This window comes from Lichenostomus cassidix, chromosome 3 (assembly GCF_008360975.1).
Source record: "Lichenostomus cassidix isolate B80296 chromosome 3, HeHo_3.0, whole genome shotgun sequence".
Lineage (NCBI taxonomy): Eukaryota > Metazoa > Chordata > Aves > Passeriformes > Meliphagidae > Lichenostomus > Lichenostomus cassidix.
The window spans coordinates 77,157,453-77,180,515 of NC_139483.1; the positions used below are offsets into that span (position 1 = coordinate 77,157,453).

Sequence of the window (23,063 nt, forward strand, 5' to 3'; positions counted from 1 at the left end):
TGCCATTAGAGAAAGCTTTGCTTATAGTTCAGAACACAGTCAAAAAACACCCAAGTGTTAAAATTTTATGAGGGCATATTCATCATTTTATCTTTCAAAGACAGCCTCTCTTTGTGTTCATTGTTAAATTAACAAGATCAGAAACGTGGAAGTTACATACATTTTGGGGTCTATCAACCTCTGTTAGCTTTCCCACTCTGGTGAACTGTAACACAGTTTATTTCAATCAGGAAGCTGCACAGGAAAGAGCTGCGCTCTTCCCAGCAACAGCTTTATAATTCTTTGAACCTCTTCCCTCACCACCCTCCTTAAGCAAGAATATGCTTTATGCAACTGCAAGGAAACCAGTCGGTTACGCCGAGACACAGATCCTGACATCGTGAGGCCTTTCCATGCGTGTCCTTAGCTGTCACCTCGGACTCTTGCACGCTCCCAGCTCTGCCCTCCCCAGGGGGCCACTCAATGCACTTTGCCCCCGATTTCACATGCAGACAAGCGCCACGCGGACGTACATCCGCCGCCGGACCCTCTCGACACCTGCGATAACAGGAGGCCGAGCAGGACTATCGGCCCCTCTGTGTCCCCGCGCTCCAAGGGGAGCCCGCCAGCCCTTCCCCAGGGTCCCGCCGCGTCCTCCATCCACACCCCAGCCCGCACCCTCCCAGCGGGGATTTAAACCAGAACCCGGAAGCCGGTCCTGCCGGCGCGTAGCACGCCGGGAGTTGTAGTCCCAGCTCCCCACGAGTCATCCGGCCTTTGAGCGGCGGGGGCCGGGGCGGGGAAACCACGAGTCCCGTGAGCCTCCGCGGCGGGGGGGGGCTGGCGTTTGAACCGGCGGCGTTGTTGTTGACGCCATATTGCTGGTGCGGGGGTTACGGCCGGGAGCGCCATCGCCGCCGCCATCGCCGCCGCCCGGGCCCCGCCATCGCCATCACCCCGCATCGGCCGCCCCGCAGCGCGCACCTGGGACCGGCATCGCACCTCTCGGCACTGCTTGCTCCTCGCCACCGGTCGCGGGCGGAATTTGTCCCGGCCGGGCAGGGCGGAGCGGGTGGGGAGAGCGGAGATCCAGCCGGACTGAGCCGGGGCTGCTGCTGCCGCTGCCGGGGCCGCTCCCTAGAGAGAGGCCGGCGGGGAGGCGGCGGAGGCGGCCCTGACGCAGCCGCCCCCTCCTTTCCCTTCCCTCCCCCCCAGCCCGCTCCAGACAGCGGGGAAGACGCCTCTGGGCAGGGCCGGCTGCTGCTCCCTCCACCGCTGCCCCTCGCTCCGAGCCCCCTTGGCCGCTCCGCGCCATGGCTTGCGGCGCCACTTTGAAAAGGACTCTGGATTTCGACCCGCTGCTGAGCCCGGCGTCCCCGAAGCGAAGGCGATGTGCGCCATTGTCAGCCCCGGCCTCAGCCGCCTCCTCCTCCTTCGCCGCCGCTGCCTCCTCCCCGCAGAAATACCTGCGCATGGAGCCCTCGCCCTTCGGAGAGGTGTCGTCCCGGCTCACCACAGGTGAGGGACGGGGCACCCCCTGTGCCCGGCAGCCCCCCCGGGGGCACTTCGGCAGGGAGGGGGCTGGGAAGGCGGCCGGGAAGCGGGGAGGAGGAAGAGGGGAGGGTTGGGTGGGTCTGGCGTCCCCCTCCAGCCATTTTCTGCCGGGCTGTGCGGCTGGCAGCGGCCGGGGCGATCCCTGTTCGGCTTGGCACCGAGAGACACAATAGAAATGGCCGTTTGCAGCAGGAGAGGAGGGGGAGGAGGAGGAGGGACGGGGAGGAAGAAGGGGGGGCGGGTTGAGCCGATGCGGGCGGGTGGCCATAGGAAAGGGGTCGGTGAAGGCGGGGGAGTTGAGACTTGAGAAAGGGACCCGAGCGGCGGAAGGGGGGTGTGTGCTGGTGGGGGGAAGCTCGATCCTAGCAAAGGGGGGGCCGGCTTTTTTTTTTCCCTCCTGTTCCACGGGTGCCTGGATATGGCAAGGAGAGCCGCCGGGGCGAGTCGAGCTGCGGAAACGCTGGGGGCGGCAGGGGCCGGGGGTGTGACCGAGGTGGGGCTGGGGTCGGGAGTGGGGGAGTCGGCCGGGCCCCAGTCGATCCCTTCCTCGCAGCCATTATCGGTGGGTCGAGGCGGCGGCACCTCCTCCCGTTGCTCAGGCATCGGGGGAGGGCGAGGGGGGCAGGGCGGGGAGGCCGGCCTGTCATCCATCACCCACAAAACGCCAGTGGGAAAGGGCAAAAGCGGATAAAACAAAGGGGTAATTCCACTTCCCAGCACCTTAATAGGGGCCGTCGTCCCGGATAACCCATTGTGTGGTATCCTTAAAAGATCCGTAGGAAAACCGAGCGTTAAAGGCGGTTGTGTGCAAGGGTGAGAGTTGCCTTTAGGGCAGATAAAATGGAACCGGGCGGTCTCCTCGTATGGGAGACGCGGGGCGAGAGCGAAACCCTTTTACATTCTTAAGGTGCGAGAGGTGAGTCAACCGGCGGCCCTCAGAGCTCGAGGTCTGCTTGTGTAATGGTTGTTAATTAAAAATCAATCGTTCTTTTTAGCAGCGAGTAGGGAGAGAAGAAAGGAACGAATCTTGGGTGGGCACGCAGGGTTGATTGGCCTGTGCCATGCTTAGTCCGGTGGGCAGCTTCCAGCATTGCACTCAGGGACGGTGCAGCTCGCGGCCATGAGCGGCTGTAGCGCCGACGTATGGATGCATCCGTGTCCTTTGTGTGCAGGGGAAAAAAAGCCCTCTGCAGTTGTTGCAGCAGAATTCCTTCCGCTGTTGTGTTTGGTACTCCCTTTTATAACAAAAGTTGGTTCCCGGTTACCGAGCACTAAGTTTGAATGTTCAAATTGCCATTTCCTTGTAGGACAGTGCCTTGTTTCAACATTTTTAGTTTGGAAAACTGTATCGTAGAATGCATTTGTTACAGGTTTTAATCAAATAATAAAAAAAATGCCATGGAGGAAATACAGAGGGCATACAGAGTTAAAATTGGCATCAGTGCGTTGATATTTTTTTTAACCTCTAGGAAAGGATCTTGAATGAGTCAGCGGTCTGGGATGAGAGTTGTGATGGATGGCACTCCCTGGTACAGTGAGGCATTACATGTACTTTGAAATAGATATTTAAAGTCAGAATTAATTTGGTTCTTTTAGAGGATAAGTGTTACTTCTTTGCAGTGATTTCTTTTGGTTTCTTTGGGATTTGGAGAGCTTAGGTTATGAATATTTAATGTAAGTATTGTCTGGCTAGTAAATATGTATTGCTGAAAGGAGACATCAATAAAATTTTCAGCAGACAACCTACAGCAATATTTGAGGTAATACCTAAGCTGCTGTCCTAACCACTCTGAAGGTTTTAAAAACTGAAATGTAACTGAAGTTGAGGAATTATAGGCCTGTTTATCTCCCGAGAAAATCAGAGGTGTAGGTGGTTATCCAAGCAAAAAGGTGATTTCTGTACATCAGACAAGGATGTACTGTATGTATAAAAATTCTGTATAATATAATGAAGAGTGAAGGACAGTAAATCAAAATGTCTTACAGCACTTGAATGCTCCTAAGCAGAACTTGAGGCATTTTTAAGTTGTGCACGTTTACATGGGTTTTGCTTAAAAGCTCCCTCTGTGGTTTCTGTTAGAGAAAAAAAAAATCTTTTTACTGTGCTGGTATAAATGTATCTGTTTATCAGCTTGCCTGGCTTTTACTTTCAGTTGAATTTGGGGGTATTATGACATTGTGTGTATTTCATTTCAACCCTCACTGAGCAAAATTAAACTCATAATTTTTAAAATGAAAAAGTTTTAAATTGTAAAAGCTTGTTGAAAGATTGTATGTGATTCATCTAATTTTGTAAATGTACATCTGATCTAATAGTTTGTAGTTTTCCTGGTAGTCACTTGGAAGAATGAAATGATTTATTCTAGAGCTCTGACTTAGGTTGAGGTCTAGTGTGCTGCAGAAATATACATTGCTTTCCATTGACTCTTAAGTGAGTTTACATTACCATTTCTGATGCAGTTGTCTGCATTAGGGTCAGATAAATCTTGCTGTGGGCATGAAAAGAATTCCAGTCCGATTTAAAAAGTTTTTCCAACTGAGTCTCCATTTTGTGTTAGTTTTTGTGTTGGGAAATTTATTAACAAAAGCCAGAATTCAGTTGACTTGACTTAGGCTCTTCTCAGCCTTTACTGTAGTGCTTAGGTTTCCAGCCCTTAAAAAGGGTCTGAATTTTGTGTAATGAAGATTAATGGTCACATGGAATCAGAGTTCTGGATATAAAGGACCAGATGCTTAGACTTTAAGTTCATGCTTCAATATTTTTCTTCTATCTGAATCTGTGACCTGGTGGTGTTTAACTTCACCCAGTGGAGACCATATCAGCACCAGGACTTCTTACCACATCGTTCATCATTTCAAAAATGAATTATCTGGAAGCAGAATACAGATTGATTGAGGGGTGTGCTGAGAACTGAGAATACAGTGTGGTAGTCAGATGAGAAAACAGCTGTCTGTATAGAGTGGTCATAGACAAATAACCAATGTCTCTTTGAGAGAGGGTAGGCTTATTCAAGATGAAATTTATCTCTCACAAGAGTGTTTTAATATTTTGGGGTTATTTGAACAGCTGTTAGGTCACTTCCAGTTTCTCGGTGCATTTGGCAGCCAAACTGTAATTGTGGCTTTACAGTCTACTTTCTGTAGAATTGTGCTTACTGGCTTGATCATACTCTTGGGTATGTTTGCTAGTTTTTGAATAGCATTATTTGCATATAGAATGGTGTTTTTAAAACTCTGTTCATGATAAGCAGTACAGAACATATGTACCTGCCTGGCGTAAAACTGCTTCAGGTTTGAAAGAGTGGCTCTTAATTTTTCTACTGTTTGAACACCACAGATGAGTTTTAGTTTCATGTAGGTTCTACCTATAGATGAGACTGTTCTGTGTAATCAGAGTAAGTGCACCTGGGTCTGGATGCTACCTATGTGTTATGCATTACAGTTGTTGGGTTTCCTCTGAAGTCCAAAGGGTGCTTTTCTGTTTCGAAGCTGTTAAATTAATTCAAGGGTGAAAGGAGAAAGCAGTGGCAATATTGTTTCTCTGTTCTTTGCTGGATGTTTTGGATCCATTGTTTGCAGTTTTACACTGATGACAGATTGTTTGGGAGTGTGGAGAAAAAAAGAAACAATTACACCTAAATTATTTTAAATTCAGAGTCAGGTCAGTATTTCTGAGATTGAAGCTACAGTGGGAAATACAGTTCAGAGAAATGGGAGGACTGACAGGAGAAATAATGTTGATTTTAGGGATTTAGATCTCTGAATTCCCGGTACATAGAAACTCTGAAGACAAACTGAATTCAGGGCTTTTTTTTTCACACCATCCAAAATCAGAGGTTGACTTGCAAGAAATTTATGCAATCAAAAAGGATGTTGTATTTAAAAACAGTTAATTAAATAACTTAAAAATCCACAGATATTTGCACATGCAGTTTTTCCTCCATCTGAAACACTCATCTGCCTCAACATTTCCCCAGCAACTAATTAGTGTTGCAAACCAAAAACTGTAGTGGGTGGAGCTATTGAGAACAGGCCTTCAACTCAGGTCACTGGTTGAAATCCAAGCAGAGATAATGTCAAAAGTTTGACAGAATGTGGAAACTATGGAATTTATGCAGTATTTAGTAATGACTATGCCTAATTTAAATTTACAGCTTTAAGGGCAGTTACATGGCAAATGTCCCCAGTTAAGGATGGCAAATGGAGTTGGTTGTAAGAGTCCTTTTCATGAGGGACTTTTTACAAACAGAAGGTAGATTAATTTGCCTTTAATTTGTCCTTTTTCTTTCACAGAATAGTCTGGAAAAAGGTTGATCTAATTGACACAGTTTTTCAAAGTTAATGCAGGAAAATGGCTTTGACCTTTTTGAATAGGAAAGAAGTTAGTCTTCCCTATGGGCTGTCCTCCTATGACCTTTGAGTTGCCCTCTTGAGCAAACTGAACTACTTCTGTCTGAAACTTGGTCAGGCAGTGGCCGAGCATAGGTTTGGCTTCTAAATGAACAGATCCAGTGGCTTTGAAATGTGACATATTAGTAGTGCTACGTCTCTTTCTGCCTAATTTCTGTTTTGTTAACATTTATCCACATGTGTATTTATTGCTAAATTGTCTTGGTGAGATGCCAAGATTCTCATTGTGCTCCAGTATTGCAGAAATCATTGGGATTTTAAAAAGCAAAACATTCCCACCCCTTAAAAAAAGTCACGTAATGGCTGCATCTGGACCTCATAATTTCATTTATATGAGAAATTTCTGTATAGATGCCTGTGGTGACTGTAAATGTTAAATATCCTTGGTCGTAGATGTCCTAAAATGTTGAAGCTTTTTTTTTTTTCAGTGGCAAGTCTGATAAATGCAATGTGACAATTTTTTATGTGAAGGGAAAGATCTAATTGCTGTGTCTAATACATTTTGCATTGCTTGATTTATTTTTCATTCCTCAATCCCTTGATCAGGAGAACTGGGACTTCCTGAAATAACACATTTGCAGAATGAGCTAATGCATATGTGAGCATACAGCTTGTCGTGGGAGAACCAGAACTTTTGTCAGCCTGAAACCCTGAGTGATGGAATCTCATGAGGTGGCCTGCTCTGTGCCACAGTCCATGGCAAGCTGTTTCTGTCTGTTCTGTAGCTACAGCCAGTGGCTGTGAGGTGTCAACGTGTACCTCTTGTCAGTATTCTCTCGGGCTTAGAGCATGCTCTTCTGAGGGGGGAGCATGGTCTCCAAAAGTATACATTCTGCTACTGACGTCCTAACATACCTAATTAAGAAGTGTAAGTGGAGTGGTTGATAACTGTGAGCAAGAGTAAGAAAGCAAGAGGGGAATATCTGGGTTGTTTTAATGTATGTCTCTGCCAGGGTTCCCTGGTAAAGTAGAAAAAAACCTGAGGAATACCTTTACCCATTGCTCTGCTGCAGTGCTGCCTTCAGGGGAAGCTGGCGTCTTAAAATTAACGTAGTTTGTTAGTAGTCTGGTGGGGAGACCAAAAGTAGGAATATGTGGTAACATCAACTAGGTGTTGAATAAGGGTGAAGGCCTAATGGAAATGTTACATGTTAATTTGAACTAGGACAGTGGAGCAGTTTTTCTTTAAGAGAAGCTGAAATCCCTGGAGATGCATGCCACTGACATGAGGATAGCATTTGATTGATTACTTAGAAGAAATCTCAGGCATGGTTCAAGTTTGAATGCATATGTTGAATGGTGACAGTGCAAATTGAAACCTGAGCTAAAGGTTCCATTTCAGGCCAGAAAGACTGCTAGTCTGATTTTGGCGCATTGAGTCACCTTCCTGTGTGTTTTGCTAAATTTTCCTTTAGCTAAATGAGAGAAGCCAGGAGCTGTGATGAGAGATTGATAGTTTAAAAATCAAGCCCAAAGAAGAAAATCCTTCAGGTGAAACAATCAGCCACCTTCATAGTTGATAAGCAGTTATTAAAATGGAGAAAATAATTGTTTGCCTTGTTACTTTTTAAGTTGAACTGCTGTTTCCTTTGTACATAATTTCTAGGTAATTATAGGTCAGGATGAAGTAATTAGATTAGATTAGAATTTTGAAAAATACTAACTTGACTTTTGATCATGAATTAAAGGAAGTAGGAAGACTGCACCACTCCTTGGAAATGAATATTTGGCTTTGTAATCCATTAGTGAGACAATCGTATTTCAGATGTCAAACTTGAACTCTAATTTGCCCACTTCACATTTCATTCTCTTCGTTTGGAAATCTTCCTTCTCCAAATCACATCTCAGGTTCTGAAAGACAGCTGGTGTAAATATTGTCCTTAATGCAAAATGTAATGAACCTGTATATTCAACTTTATGCTCTCAGTACACACCTCTGGATAAAAAAAAAGTATCCATGCATTTCATTATATTCAGGTATATTTAATTAAGGCCTCATGCGTTTGATGGTTACGGTGAGACAATAGTAGTTTTTGTTTGTCATTCTTTATCTTAGCCTTGAACCTGAAGGAGAAGGGAGCATAAAACAAACTCTTGTGGAACTGGTAGAGATTCATAGTTCTGTTGGATTTGAAATGCCTTTTAGAAGTACTGATTCATTTAGGTGTGTTAGCAGTGTGGCTTTTTCTTGCTGCCGCACCAGATTCTGATTTTCAGCACCTCTGCCTGGTCTTTCCTGTTAAATAGTGCTGTGCTTTCAGAGGCATCTCTAACTAGTAAGAAACACTGAGCACAGGGGATAGAGTGAAATTACAAAGAAACTGAGGATAGGCCACAGTGATATGTGTTTCATCATATTAATGTATTGCTTTTGTCATCTCAGGTCAAATCATCGTTTGATGTACAATATCTGATTTGAACTTCAGAATATGTTCAAGATGGATAAAAGCTTTTATTTAAAATAGCTAATAAGTTGTAATATATGTGATTCAAGTTCTCACTTAAATTTTATAGTCTTAGAGAAGCTCACTAAGACTAGATTTTCTTTAATGAGTGTACTTTTAGATTCTAGGTTTTTACTTATAAAATAATTCGTTAATTAAAATGCTTGTCATTGTTGCAAAGGACAGTTTGGGTCTCCACACTGAGGAGCACATGAAAAAACTGTCCTGTGTTTGACATGAGTTAAATGCACGTTTTAATTCAGTTATGCACTGCAGAGAGAATAGTCAGAACTAATTGGAAGCAAGAGAAGTTAAAAAACTGAACTTGAAAAAGCAGGAAAGTTTTCTGGAAGCAAAACTAGGCTGGATCTACTAATTCTAAGCTTTGTTTAACTGGGCCAGAGTTTTAAAGGTCTTTACTGTTATATGTCTGCCATATAGATGGTGTTCAGAAGTTGTCTGGTTTGCACTGTCTTAATATTTCATGGCTTCCTGCAAGTGCTGAGATGCTATAAAAATGTTTTTAATATATTTTTATGGGGTTATGAAACAAAACCGTAAATGCTAGAAGTAACTTGGTGCATTTGAACAATTTTTCTTGCTGTACTAGATTTTTTTTAATTTGGCATCCAGATTTTCATTTAAAATGAGTAATAAATATTTTCAGGCTTACATTTCACTTCACAGTGAAGTAGTTTTGTTTTAAGTCAAAGATTTTATGTCAGTGTAAGTTAATAAGGATGTCTACTCAGTCTTTGCTGATACAAAAATGTGCCTACTTTATTTGGAGCATTCCTGGTCTGATCATTCATGTGAGAAGTCATTGAAAGTTTGGTGCTATGTTAAACTTGTATTTCTTGACTGTTAATCTCCATTTTGTAAGTGGTAGAAATCGGGAAGTATGAGATGAGTCATTCTCACAGTCTCCTTGCCTGCTATCAGCAAGGTACTGAGTACAGCTTATAGTCCAGTCCTCTGTGCTGAGCCAATAATGCCTTAAATCTTCTAAGTTAGTCTCAGTAGAGGAATACCATTTACCAAACCAGGTTATGGACGTGCTTAACGTTTCTGGCTTTGTTCTCTTGGTTGCTGTTTGCAGTGTAGGTAATGTCATGTTTAAATAGTCCTTTCCGTTAGCTCACTTTACTTAGTTCTATACTTTTAGCTGAAGTCATAGTAATGCAAACTGTCAAAGTGATTTATCAGGATGGGCATCTCCCAATGTGTCTGTTATTGGTGTTCTTGAGATTTTTGATTTTCACAGCAAGATTTGAAGGTGACAGTTAAAAAAGTGTTGCCAAATGAGAAGCAGATGAAATTGCTGTGATATTGTTGAGACTTCCTTGTCCACAATTAATTACAATTTGGAATAGAATTGCATGTCTTTGGTGCACAAATCTTAATTTTCTGTCCTAGTTGTTACTGTATTCCCGAAGTCCATACCTGATCTCTGTGCCTCCTCTCCCTGTTTCCCATACACACACCTTGCGACTTTTGGTCCTTCAATTCTGGCTAGTATTTTTATGTTTTGTCTAAATTATTGCTTGTTTAATTTCCAGGGGTTGTTAGGACTGGAGGAAACGTTGCATATGATTGTTGATTTAACTCTTGCAGTTTTATCAGTTGACCAGAGTCTGTTTACTTTTTTTGTCCTTAATGATTTTGGTGGTTAATGTGGTTTGAGAATGTTTCTGCAAAAAGATAATAGAGAGGAGAGCTGTAGAGAAGATTTTCATCCAAGTTGCTACACCTGAAATTTGGCTGATGTTTTTGCAGTTCATACAGAATTTGGAGAGTATGGCCAAAATGAAGTAGTCATAGTGAAGTATGGTCGTGGTCTATTATATTCTTCAGTTATTACAAATGTAGTGTGAATATGTGCAGTCATGTTTTTCAAAGTGTAAACATGCTTTAGGACGGATGTGATCCTATGAGCTAATTTGGTTCCCATTCAAAATTATGCAGTATCACTGCAGCCAGAACAACACTTGATTTTGAGGAGAAGTATTATTTTACCACCATAATGCCATTGAGTAAAAATATTTTTGGGCTGTTCTCTGACTGATGTGTGTATGCACAAGACAAACTCTACATCGGAGTCTGTTTAATTTTGGAAGCTTGACTCCATCATGGTTTAACATGATTTATGTAATTTTGTGCCATGCTCGGAGTGTATCTCGTCCTACAAAAAGTATGAATCCTCTCCCCCCCTTGACTACTTCCCCTACACACACTATAGTTCCTTCTCTTAATTTACCTGCTGTGGTTTTTTTTATTATGTCTTCTGCATTTGCTGCTTCTTTGAACCATATAATTTATCTCCCATTAGAGAGCTAAATGTTGTACAACTGCAAGCTTGGGGCTGAAAATGTATGAAGTCCTTAATTTATTGACAAAATCCAAGAAGCTCCTTTATTGACATTCCTGTTGACTAGAAACAGTTTTCTCTATTTTTGTAAATTGAAAATCTCTAGACTGGCTCATAGAATTGAACCATGACAGTATTAAAATATCTAAACTGAGAAATGGTAAGTGTTTGCTTCCACTTGGTCTGGCAGAAGCTTCAGCCACTGACTAAAGAAGGTGATAGCTGAAGTTATCTGCATTACATGGTTCCTTACTAGAAAATGTTCAGATATGGAACCTCAGAATAGGAATTACAAACATGAAAATTGGTTTTTAAGTTTTCACGGTATTGAGTCTGCAAAATGTGGAACAGAAATAGGAAGGTTCTGAGTGCAGTCCTTTGCAACTCTGACATGATCATGTGGATTTGTATGCGCCTGAGTTTTGGAAAGCTGTTTGCTAAAAAGTCTGAAAGTCTCAGTGGAAGCCAATCCTGCAAGTAATTTTTTTTTTCTAATGCATGTGAGCATTTAAAAGTAAGAGTTCTCAAAAAGGATGAAAGTCTTTGAAAATTTTTTTATGGGAATGTCTCATGTAAAAAATAGAAAATTACTTTTTTTTCTTTAATATTTTACATTGCCAGAGGATATGCAGTTAGGCCACTGAGGTACCTGAGAGCCATTCGGTATATGGAATTTCAGAGAGAAGGCACACAGGATTGGTAGTTCTGTTGCAAAGATTAGTTTTCCCCTTATGATTCTACAGTCGAGATGAGATTATTAAAATAATTTGCTGTATTTTATACAGTGCAATTAAAAGCTGAACAAAGCAACCGTATTGCCATACTCCTTTAAAAGGAGTAAAATCCATTGTATTTATTTGGATAGATTTGAGACTGTCAAAAATGTTGTGGAAAGCTTTTGTATTTTGCCTGTTGGCTTCCAATTCTTTGATATTTTAAGCAGTAGGTGCTTAATGCATATTGTCTGAATTGTGTTTTCCTCTTCACTGTGCTGCCTGTAGGCCACTAAACCTACAGAGAGCGATGGTAATTCATGTGGATGTTTTATTCTTGAGTCTCTTGTTACTCTTAACTGTATGAGTGATAAACGATATGTGGGGGAGAAAGATCATTGCAGACTAAATGTATGAAGGGAATATGATTAATACCAGTATAAGTTTTATAGTCTAATTTTTATCCATGTGTATTGTATCATTTCTAAATTTTAGGATGCTGTTCATTTTTATTAGCAGTATTTTCATGCCAGTACTTGACCTTAATTAAGAACATTTTTGCTAGTGTTCTCCTGGTGAAAACAGTCTGGGTTACATTTCTTTTAATTCATTTAATTGTTTTATGTCTTAGCTAAAACATTGGGGGTTTTGGAGGCCATGATTTGAGAGTCTGTCTATTTTCCATCATCCATTATTTATCTACAGCATTTGGTGATTGGAAACCAAGCAAAGTGGTAAAATGTAAAGATAATTATTTTATGGTCTTGTTGGGTTTCTTTTTTTTTTAGAACAAATTCTGTACAACATAAAACAGGAGTACAAACGCATGCAGAAGAGAAGACATTTAGAAAATAGCTTCCAGCAGACAGATCCTTGTTGTTCTACTGATGCACAGCCACATGCATTTCTCCTTACTGGACCAGCTTTGCCAGGTACCCAGATAATTTTGTGTAATGTTGCTATGTTTTCCTTAGACTCTTGCTTGTGTAAAGAATCTTTCCTAGTTACTTGGTGGTTTATGACACCTTTTATGACACACTCTAACCGCCAGTTACCATTGGTGGGTTTTTTTGCCATAAACCATGTGTAATTCTGCTATATTCTGTTATTCTGTCAGATTCCATTTGAGTAAATAATTTTCTCCTTTATTTGGTGTGTTAAGGCACATTCCCACTAGTTACTGCTGCTTTTTGGGGCAATAATAGCATTGATCTTGAAGATGGTAGCTTTTCATTTCAAGAATTGGTAGGACACAAAGCTGGCATAGTTTTCAGGAGACCATCCTGCCTGCTCCATCACTGATGCTGTAATAGGCTTTTGCTAAGCTGTGTTTGCACCAATATACTGTACTGTAGTTTTAATGTAAAATAGAAGCCTTTATTTGCACATGGCAACTGCCATGTAAATGGTATTCACAGTGTTTGTGTAACACTGTTGGGGTTTTGATAGCTCTGTGTGTTGTCCATTAGAGATGCCTTCCTTTTAGGCATCCACTTTTACTTCAGTAGTAATTAGGAGTATCAAATAGCAGAGAAAGTCTTCTTCAAATGTTTTGTAAAGTTCCTTCAATGTAAAAGCTGTGAAAAAAACCTGATGATTAAAAAATGGTTCTGATCTACTTGTAATTGTAAATTGGTATGCCCAAATATTTAATCTTAGGTACTTCATCTGCAGCATCATCACCATTGAAAAAAGAACAGCCCCTGTTTACTCTCAGACAAGTTGGAATGATCTGTGAACGTTTGCTGAAAGAACGTGAAGAGAAAATCCGTGAAGAGTATGAAGAAATTTTGACCACAAAACTTGCAGGTATCTTAGAATTCAGAATGAAGTGTCAGAGTGAGTTTGAAAACGGAAAACTTCCCTTATTTTTGTTACAGTGTGTGTTTTTTCTAACCTAATCTTATGAAGGAATGGTTTTGCATACATGACAGAAAAAATGATGTTAACTCCCTTTGATAGGTTTTTTCTTATATGCTGCTTTGGATAGAAACTATGACTCTTAGTTATTGCTAATCAGTGGAAGACAGTGGTTTTATTTCACTTAGAACTTTCTCTTGCTATCATGTCTGAATTGATAGTTTCCTCTTTTATTTTTTTCCCCTTCCAGAAAGAATGCCTTTAAAACTCTTTTTGAAGGACTGTTTTTTGTTTTGGCTTTTTTTGTGCTTGGGAACTGACTTCCTTTTTCTGGAATTTGGCAAGATGACAGTACCTAAGATTTCCCTTTCTCTTCCCAGTACTTACCATTACACTGCTGCCAGCAGTGTTTGGTATCTGCTTGAGAGTCAGTTCAGCTGTTTTTCTGATGCTCTACGTTGAATTCTTGTATTTCACAATTCAGCTGAAATTCTTGGCACCTGATGCCAACTTATCTTTCCATAAGGATCATGCTAATGTCAGCATTGTAAATACGACCTTTCTTCAGTTTTTGAGGTCCTCTACTTCTAAGCCTCTTGCTAGCATTTGAGCACCTAAATTCTTGTGCATTCAGAGGTAGGTGCTTTCACAGTATGATTTGGAGTCTAATTTAGTATTTAGTATGATGATAATGAGAATCTGAGCACACTATTCAGCAGACTTGCTTTTGAATACCTACAGCTGTTCTGCTTCCCACCTGAACACACATCAGAATTAAAGTTGGCAGCTCTCTTCAGGTGTGGGAATAAAACCTTTTGCAGGCATCCACATGCAGAAAGTCACCAGGCATGTGGGTTGCCTGTTGAGAGTATTATCTCTGTACCCGAGATCCTGTTCATGTTCTGCACTTGCTGATCTGCCATTTCTGTGTAAGAAATTGCTGTAGTCCCTCTTAAATCTTCATCTATTTACAACTATAACTAGAGCCATGAATATTTCTGTTGCTTTAGGCCTAGTGTTCCATTTCTAGGAAAGTGTTTTTCTTTTCAGCTTGCTTCAGCCTAATGAATTAGGACTCCACAACACTTTGTTCTCCTAATTTATGTATGTCAGGAATTGGGTAATTTCTTGTATTCTATTTAATGCATTTCATTTAGCAGGGATCATAGTCATTTGAAGACCACGTGGATTTATATGTGTTCCAGACACTTGGAGTACAAGCTTGTAGTTCTTTACAAACAGGAAGCCCCTCAGTCAAGTTCTGTACATGTGCTCCATCTTTCAGTCCCTAAGGGAGCATTGTTGGGTTTGTTTGTGAGAAAGGGAGGGAATTGAATTCTATCTGGGGAGTTGTGGTTTAGTGAGATGATTTAGGTTTACATTTCTTGCCATGGTGCTCACCAAAAGAGCAATTAGGAAGATCACATTACTGCATCACATATATTAAGCCAGTAATGCATTTTTAACATTATATGGGAATTTAGAGATTGACAAAAGAATTTAGAAATTCCTTACATAGAAGGCCAGTTATGGTTGTCTGCTGAGAGAGTGGTTATATCCTTCTCTAAACTTTGTGCTGTAAGGTGATAGGCTTGCTTACAAAAGTGAAGTAAAAGGAAATGTAACTGGAAATTCCATCATAAATCTCAATTGAATAGCTTCTTTCAACTGAATTTTTGCATCTTGGATATTTTCAAAATCAGAGTTGTCTTGTAGGTAGTTAGCCAGGTACTGCCTGTTTCTTTGTTTTTCTGTGTTCTTTGCAAGCAGAGTTGCTTTTCATTCAGAATAAATGTTTAGTAAATGGAAAACTCAGATCATTGTAATGCCCTGATTTCTCTTCCTGCTTCTGTTACCTGAAACTGCTGTGTTAGCACAAACTTGGGTTTGCAAGGGCTTTAGTGAAACACTAACTTGAAAGGTTTTAAAGAATCTGTGAAAAACAGCCTTTTATAATACTGTAATTGTATTTGTGTTCAGGTCATTTAGCCACCTGACTTAAAATAGTTAGGATGTGTATGTTTAGGTGATGGAAATATCTTTGCAGTGTTCTCTTAAATTTCCAAGTCGTTTACTGTAAGCTGCTCCTACCTTTGGATTGCTTGACTTCTGAATCTGAATGCTACAAGAAAGGGGCTTTTTAGTAACTGGATTTTTAGTTCTAACAAAGATGATGTTACAAAGCAGCCGTGTATGTTGACTTCCACTTTAAAGAAGAACATATGTAAATTTGATTTTGGCCTTTAATACATACTTTCAGGAAAAGTTCTAGTTGCTGTTATTTTTTGAAATGGTTTCTGGGCACTAGATCCTTCAATCTGCTTCTTGTGTTATTTTGTTATTTGGCTAAAGTCCTTGCATGGCTGCTGAAAAGCCATAGGTCAGAGCTGCTGTGAAAGAGGTCCTGCTTGTGGGCAGAGGGGAGCTGGCTGCCATGACCCTGGGCCCCCTTAGTGGCAGGGATGAATGTCCTTAGATCTTCGGGTCCGGTCCATACTTTGGGCTGCTGCTGCACTACTTGCTGATTACTGATACCCTGTTTACTTCAAAGGTGAAGCTCATCCCTGCAAGAGGATGGGGACTTTAATGGGGCAAACCTGTGGGACTAGGAACCACTACAAATCTAACTGCATTTTTGGTTGAAGATTGCCTTCTTTGACCTTGCCCTTTTCTCAGAGCACCCCACATTGCTGCACATGTATTTTTCCACAAGGGAGGAAGGGGAATGGAGAGGAGCGGCATCTGGTAGATATTACTCTCCTTGTTCAATTTCCTAATTCTGAAAGGTGATATCCTGCTGATGAGTGCAGTATTAAAACTGAGTAAAATATTGTGAATGTATTTGTATGTATGTGTGTATAGAAAGAGTAACCTTTCTGGGAAATAACAGTGCTTAGTTCAAAGCCAAATATGTTTCATATCAAAATTTCATTTCAGATGATACAGTAGCCGTTTTCATACAGCCCACAGTCAACTATATGTCTCCCATAGTAGCTACTTTTGTAATTGGAATTACTCAAATGTTAATCACTTAGCATTTCATCCTTTCAGTTTCTTTGCTTTTGATTTTCTGGCAGTCAGCAAAAAAGAATTTCTGTGTAGCAAATCCCTTTCCTGTACTTATGTGTTTCCATTTCATTAAATTTTCTTACATATGGTAGTGAGAGGAGCAGAGAAATTATGTTTCCAGCCCTAGCACTAACTTTTATGCCATGTTTTCCTTAACTGCTCTGCCCCCATTATGGATCTGTAAAATGGGCACACTTCATTTCTTCAGAATACGGTGTGTGTGATGCTTAGCAGGTGTGAGGTATATTGAGGTCTTTGTTATGTGCAGCAGAACTGTCTTTGAGTTTATTGCCATCTTTCTCATTTACAGAATTTTGTAAGGGAAAGCCTTTTACTTAAGGGGACATTTGCTGAATTGTTTTGGAGGATAAAAAAAAAAAAGGCAGCTATGAACTGTATAACATTACTTAAAACTACTACTAGTTGTTGTGTTTAACTTGTATGATTTCTGTGTATAAAAATTAGCCCTGAGTATTTTTCAGCTTGAGTTAAACTGAATATTCATACTTTTATTGCTTCGTCCTTGCAGAACAATATGACGCATTTGTGAAGTTCACGCATGATCAGATCATGCGACGATATGGAGAACAGCCTGCCAGTTGTGAGTATCTATTTCTTCTGGTCCCTGTAGCAGCATTGAATTACCAAATATTCAATAATTTAAATCGCCATTGTTTGCTGTTAAGCTGCTAGGCCCCAAGGTAAAAATACTCAAAATTGATAATATGTAATGTTGAGGCTGAAAGGAAGGTGTGAGAGAAAATGCAGCTTGTGTTTAAAACATATAGAACTGTTTCCTGTAGCATGCTGGGGTTTTAGTTTTGAAACTAGTTTTGATACTGCCATAGCAGGTTTGCATAGAGCTGACATTTGTTACCTCTGTCATTAACTCATGGTTTTTTTTGTCTTTCCAGATGTTTCATGAATCACACTTTCTGCATATGTGGGCTGCCCTATACACCCTGTTTTATTGTTGCAAGCTATCCCAGTAAAGACTTGCAGCAATGCCATATTTTTCCCCCCTGTGAACACAGGTTATTTCAAGCTTTTGTCAGTGGCAACCACTCTTATGCAGCAACTGGTTTTGGAGTGCTCCCTGATGTCAGTACCACCTGGATGTGGACCTTTGCTACCTGTAATAATACCAGTGGCCTCATTTGCTGTATCATTACGATTTGGCTTCTTATGTTAATAAGTTTGAAAAAGTAAAGGATTAAAGCTGGTGTTCTAGAAGTTGCCCTTCACTGGTTGTGTAAATAAAAATGTAGAATGACACTTCTGACTGAAGTTAGTGTGGTTTTCATAACTGTGCACTACAACAAAGCTGTAATCACAGTTAAGTTAGAATGTAATCCCAGGACAATTTTAAGCAAATAGCCCACAGTACTGCCTGTGAAATAGTGAAGGAGGGCATTTCTGTATTCCATGACTTTTTTGGGGGTTAAGAATGGGTTTATATGATTTCTCATTTTTGTAGTTTTTATTTATTCTATCAGTCTTTAACAAATGTTTATTGCTGCAATTTTTCAGTGTATCATTGTTTTACTGCCCTTGTAGTACTGGAATTTAGTTGGAAGAATAAAACATTTACTTCTAATCTGTTTGTTTTTAATATGCAGGTGGAATTTTTGTTGTGTATGAATAAACTTAAATCTGAGTGTTTAAATGAAAACTTTATTCACTAGCAATAGCGGGTGGGTGAGTTTTAGATAAGGAGAAGGAAGTGGATTAAAATCTCAGGTCATTGTTCAGAGGCAGAGAAATCTTCCTTAGATTGGCTGTATTGTTTCTTGTTGTGGAAGCATGTTTGGTACAGAACTGACATGAAACTGGTGATGTAACTTGCTGCAGCTGACTCAAACAGCAGCTGCCCTTGCCTTCCTTCAGATTTCAGTGACACAATAAAGGAAATCTGTTCATGAGTAGAGCAGGTGCATGTACTGCAAGCTGGAACAGGATAGGTATTGCAGGAGCTGAAGGTGTGTAATGTCTGCTCAGGGTTGAGGGCCTTGTTGGATGCATTCAGCTGTTGACAGACTGCTGTATCAGTGCTGGCTGCTTCTGTCTGGACACTGCTGAGTCTCTGTAGAGTCCCTACATAGCAAGTCCAGATCTGTGTGTTGTGGGGTAGAAGTATTGCTACTAAAGGACTTGTGTTACCTGCTTTGGGGACAATGAAGCAGTTTCAAAGTAATCCTTTGATTATAAACTGCTGTCTTCTGAAACTTAGTCAGCTGCTGGTTAAATGGAAGTCTGCTTTGTGATGGACCTCTGTCCCATTTCAAATTAAGGAGTTTTAGTTGAAGCTGGTAGATTTCCTCGGTAATTGGCTCATGCTGATGCTTATGGTATCAGAGAGGCCTCGTTATGAGCTCTGGTACTTGGTGAACTCTCACTTAGATTGAAGGTTCAGAATTGGACACATTGCCCACAGTATCGGAGTATATTCCGCTCACTTTCCTGAAATCTATCTTACCTAAATATTTGGATTATTTCTACTTTGTTTTCAGAATCCTAGAAATAAGAAATCTCTGCTAGATTCCGCTCTCAGGTCTTCTGTCACTGAAGATAAAACTATCAAGGGCTGTAATTTCTTTTGTCTGCCTTCGAGTCCTCTGTCCCTCTCCTTCCTGCTCTTCACTTTGACCTTTTATTAAGTTGCCCAGGCAGGGAAAACCACTGTTTCTAGGTGGACCACCATGCAAATATTAGCATCCTGGTACATCTTCTGTGTTTCCTGTGTTCTTATCTTTTCCTTTGTGATATTAAGGTTTATAAATAAACAGTGATGTCATGTTAGCACCCAGCCACTCCTGCACTGCTCCAAATTGATGCATAATAAGCAGTCTTGTGGCAGATGAAAAGCATGGCACTGTGGGTGCTGATGCATCACAGCTGTGGTATGCTTAATTTGTGCCTGTTTTGGAAACAAAGTTGCATCCTTTAAATTTTTTCAGTTTTTAACCTGCTGCTTGTTCTGTCTTGGACTTTAAACTGGCTCCTTTTCCTAATCTTAGTGCCAGTATCTTGTGTGATGAATCACACATGAAAGGCTTGTTCTAACAAGTGACATACTCTTCAGTAGGAAAATGGTTGGCAGCTTAACGGCTGTTGAAAAAATTAGGAAAATTGGGGTGCTGTGAGGAGCTGGCTGGTACTTGAAAACAAACCTGCTTTGCAGAGCCTTTTCAAAGGCTTTTGAGTCAAGTAAAAATGGGTACAATTCAGTAACTACTCAATTCTTGGCACTACACTTTGTGGTGGTCACATAGAGAATATTTTTGCAATTGGTATGTAACTGCAGTCTTACCCAAAAGTCAGGCAAGCTGAGAACAGTTAATTGGAACTTAACAGAGTGAAACCAAAGATCTTGGTTAACCTGTTTTTAAGGTAGTGATGTGTGTATTTCTTTCCAAGCAGCTCTCAGTTACTCTGTACTTGGAAAGCAGCATGTACATCCTGTCTGATTTTTGTGTCTAGGTATGAGAGCATATAACTGTAGGAAAATTCAGCATTTTTCAAGGTTGCAAAGGAAGGAGATTCAAGCAGTCTTGTGTACTCTTGAGCAGTATGACCAGATACAGAACTGCAGAAACTGTTTTGTGAGAACTGCCTTCATTCCCAAGTTGGGAACTGGGAAGGATTTAAGGTTTCTGATTACACAGTGGGGAGAAAAAAATCGAGGCTGGTAAAGAGTTTATTCTCTTGTTAACCAGTGATGAAAAATGTGAGAATTGATAGCTTTTACAGGTATCTGGCCTATTCTTATAGTTTATTGCTGTTGTGGGCTTCAAGATAAAATTACAGACTTTTTGTTTGAAATCAGTAGTGCAGTAGTGTAAAGAGGTGTCAAAGAACAGCATCTGTAACAACAGAGAAGGGTTTGAAAGTTAGGGTTAACTTGCATTCAGGCCTGATTTTTGGCAGTAGTTCTGTTGAAAGATGTGGCTACCTGTGATAGTTTGCAGTTTAGAGGTGAGGCTTTACACTTTTAAAGCGTTTCAGAGCCACTACAGACGTTGGCACTTCGGGGTTTTTTTGTCCTGTTTTCTTTAGGTGAACATTGCAGACAGTGAAAGTTTTCCTGGAGTATCTGCAAAACACGTTACTACTATGCAGACAGTCGTAGAAACTAATCTTTAATTTTCCAGTTGAAATCTGTATTTCGGCTGAGGTATGTGAGGGTGTCTCAGTTGTTACTGATGTTGGTTCTGGATTCAGTGATGTTAAGCTCTTTCCAGGAAGGTAGGACTGATTGCTAAGTCCAGCCTCTGAAGAAAGAAAGGCAAACTTAATTTATGACCAGTTTAGTTTGTGTTTTAACTGTTCAACCTTCCTATCCTCCTTGCTGAAGAAGATGAAGTACTAAGTACAGAATTTAAGGTTTGATCCTGAGAGACCGTATGTAGCACAGCAAATGTGAATTTAACCTTACAAATTTATGTTATTAGTTAAAGGGAAGAAACAGCCATTAACTATTAATTTTACTGTTTTAATGTTATGTTGCCTGCACATTTGGGGATTAAAGGCCACACACTGTTGAGGCTGGTTTCTCTTTATTTCTGAATGGTTTACCCTCTGGGGGTGTGTAAAGCTAGCTGGGGTGAGGTTAGCAGAGGCGGGTGGCAGGGGACAGCTGCACAGCAAGCACTTAGCTCCCTGTCCTCTTGCACATCACAGACACATTTGGCACTGCTCCCTTTCATTTGTCAAGTGTAGTTGCAAGATAAACGGGGTGAGGTTCAGGATGGGGGTTGTTCAGCGTTCCCCCGTTGAAATGCCTTTTTTCTCTGCTGCTGTAAAGCTGCCTGTATATGCTACTGAGTGGGTAGGTCCCTGAGGTTAGTCACCAGGGAAGAACAGGAAATTTTCACCTGTGTCTTGGAACTTTTGCAGGTGCTCCACTGAGATCCTAAAAGTTCATGCTCTTGAGGTTTTGTCATTGTTTCCCAAGTTGAATGTTCAGGCAGTGGAGTCTGATAAGCTCCTCCTCCCCAACTGCCTGGCAGCATTTAGAACTAGACCTTCATTTAAGGACAGCAGGATCTGTTGCTGTGACTCTGCAATTACTGCAGTTGGATAATGCAGGACTCCTACCCTCTCAGGGTATTTAAAACAAGCCTGACATCTGTTATATACATTCCTGCGCAAACGGCTTGGTAAGTTACTGGTTCTTGTAAGACTTCCCCTCCCCAGTACAGATCTGGTTTATGAAGTGATTCTGTCCTGAGCTCCCAGCTATCCTGTCCAGTTTTGAGTAGGCTGAAGTGCCAGTGCAACTAAGTAGGAGCAGCTGGAGTCTAGCGATGGCTAAACACAAGGCAGCACTTCAATGCCTCAGAAGGAAAGAGAACTGTAATCTTTTCTCAGTCAACTGAGGATGTCTGAAGTTTTTTGGAGGTACATAGTCCTCTACAATGAAGTAATTACCACTCAACATTGCAGCTGTCTGGGAGGGACAAAGGCTGAACACCTCGGAACTGCACTCCTTTCTAGGTGCTAAGGCTGCCCTGAAGTCCCTGCCCACACCAAGTGCTGCATGCAATGTGCCTCTCACAGCCCTTAGGAGGGTTTATCAAAGCACAGCAGACAATGGTCTGGAGGGCAGTGCAACCTTCCCCTTTGGTCTCTTAAGGCTTTTCACACGGTTGAAAAACACAGGACACTGACATCAGCATTAACACATTTGCTCCTCCAAAGGAGTCAGGGAAAAAAGGTTGGTCTAAGGCTTTTTGAAGATGGATCATCAGCTGAGCATGCTTTTCCATGCTCAGCCGACACATCCTTTCACACAGCTGTCTCCTTTACCTGCATACAGCACAAACCCTCGGCAAAGGGAGGTTACAACAGGTACTTTAGGGAGGGATTTTCCTACTTCCACCTGACTGCACAAGTGCCATGTTCTGACACAAGTTTCCCTAACAGCAAAAGTCAGCTAGTACCCATCAATCAAGAGGGCATGATTTACACAATTCACATTTGCTCATCAGAGAGCAAAACTTTGTATCTTCTTTATTCTGTCCACTTCTCACAGAGTTTTTAGGGAGTTGGGACCAGTTTGGAATAACACACAGCAGAGGCTGAACGTGGAAGTTCATTGTCATCTTTAGCACATTTGTTATATTTATTTTTAAATCTAGTTAAAGGATCTAGGAAGCATTTTACAATAATGACTCAAATCCTATCAGCTTATAAGGATGTTAATAATACTGCTTCATCACTTCTGTGGCTTACACAGTCAGTGTTGTCCTTTTGGCTTGCTAGCTTGATTTATATCAGTGGACTGTTAAATACCACACATCAAAGAAGACTGAAACTGGCACAATACAGTATTTGGAACATGAGCATTTATAGAGCAGTACATTACACAGGGAAGATGAGCATTAAAAAACAACATCTCTATTCATGCCTGCCCAGGCACTCAGAATGTATCTCACAACATTCAGACACCGCTGACTTTGACTCAGTATGCAAAGTTAGCGAGGAGCAGTTTAGTGGGAACACAGCCCTTGCAGTGTTGGGAAGGTTTATTGGCACTGTGGTGGCACATTAACAGCCTCCCCATGTCAGCCTTGCCACGTGGTCAGTTTTCTGCTTGCTGGGCTTTATGAAGCCCAGGAGCTCCAGTTCAGACACAGCTCGAATAAAGCGAGCGCTGGACATGTC

The 23,063-nt window shown here is 41.2% G+C and overlaps 2 protein-coding genes across 6 annotated transcripts in view; one reads left to right on the forward strand and one right to left on the reverse strand.

Moving 5' to 3' along the window:
• Positions 1-813: 813 nt before the first annotated feature.
• Positions 814-17,994, forward strand: AKIRIN2 (akirin 2). 3 transcript variants are annotated; one of them, XM_085056379.1, is made up of 6 exons: positions 814-1,497; positions 12,257-12,400; positions 13,128-13,277; positions 15,880-16,073; positions 16,927-16,998; positions 17,312-17,994. In XM_085056379.1, the coding sequence occupies exons 1-4, from the start codon at positions 1,293-1,295 to the stop codon at positions 15,969-15,971; spliced, it is 591 nt and encodes a 196-aa protein (XP_084912505.1). In that variant the 5' UTR covers positions 814-1,292; the 3' UTR covers positions 15,972-16,073; positions 16,927-16,998; positions 17,312-17,994. The 3 variants fall into 3 exon arrangements, with proteins under 3 accessions (XP_084912505.1, XP_084912504.1, XP_084912503.1); XM_085056378.1 differs by lacking the exon at positions 15,880-16,073 and having other exon boundaries at positions 815-1,497; positions 13,143-13,277; XM_085056377.1 differs by lacking the exon at positions 15,880-16,073 and having other exon boundaries at positions 819-1,497.
• A 4,490-nt stretch (positions 17,995-22,484) lies between these two features.
• ORC3 (origin recognition complex subunit 3) overlaps positions 22,485-23,063 on the reverse strand; it is a 34,916-nt gene continuing 34,337 nt past the window's right edge. For all 3 annotated transcript variants that reach the window (XM_085056371.1, XM_085056372.1, XM_085056370.1), the window contains one exon: positions 22,485-23,052. In XM_085056371.1, the coding sequence (XP_084912497.1) occupies positions 22,947-23,052 (106 nt within the window). In that variant the 3' untranslated portion in view covers positions 22,485-22,946. The remainder of the gene's footprint in view (positions 23,053-23,063) is intronic.

Excerpts from the sequence above, each read along its gene's own strand:
- AKIRIN2 (XM_085056379.1), top strand. The coding sequence starts at position 1,293 with ATGGCTTGCGGCGCCACTTTGAAAAGGACTCTGGATTTCGACCCGCTG. Across the intron at positions 12,401-13,127 it reads TACTGGACCAGCTTTGCCAG|GTACTTCATCTGCAGCATCA; the intron begins GTACCCAGATAA and ends ATTTAATCTTAG. Across the intron at positions 13,278-15,879 it reads TTTGACCACAAAACTTGCAG|GTGAAGCTCATCCCTGCAAG; the intron begins GTATCTTAGAAT and ends TTTACTTCAAAG.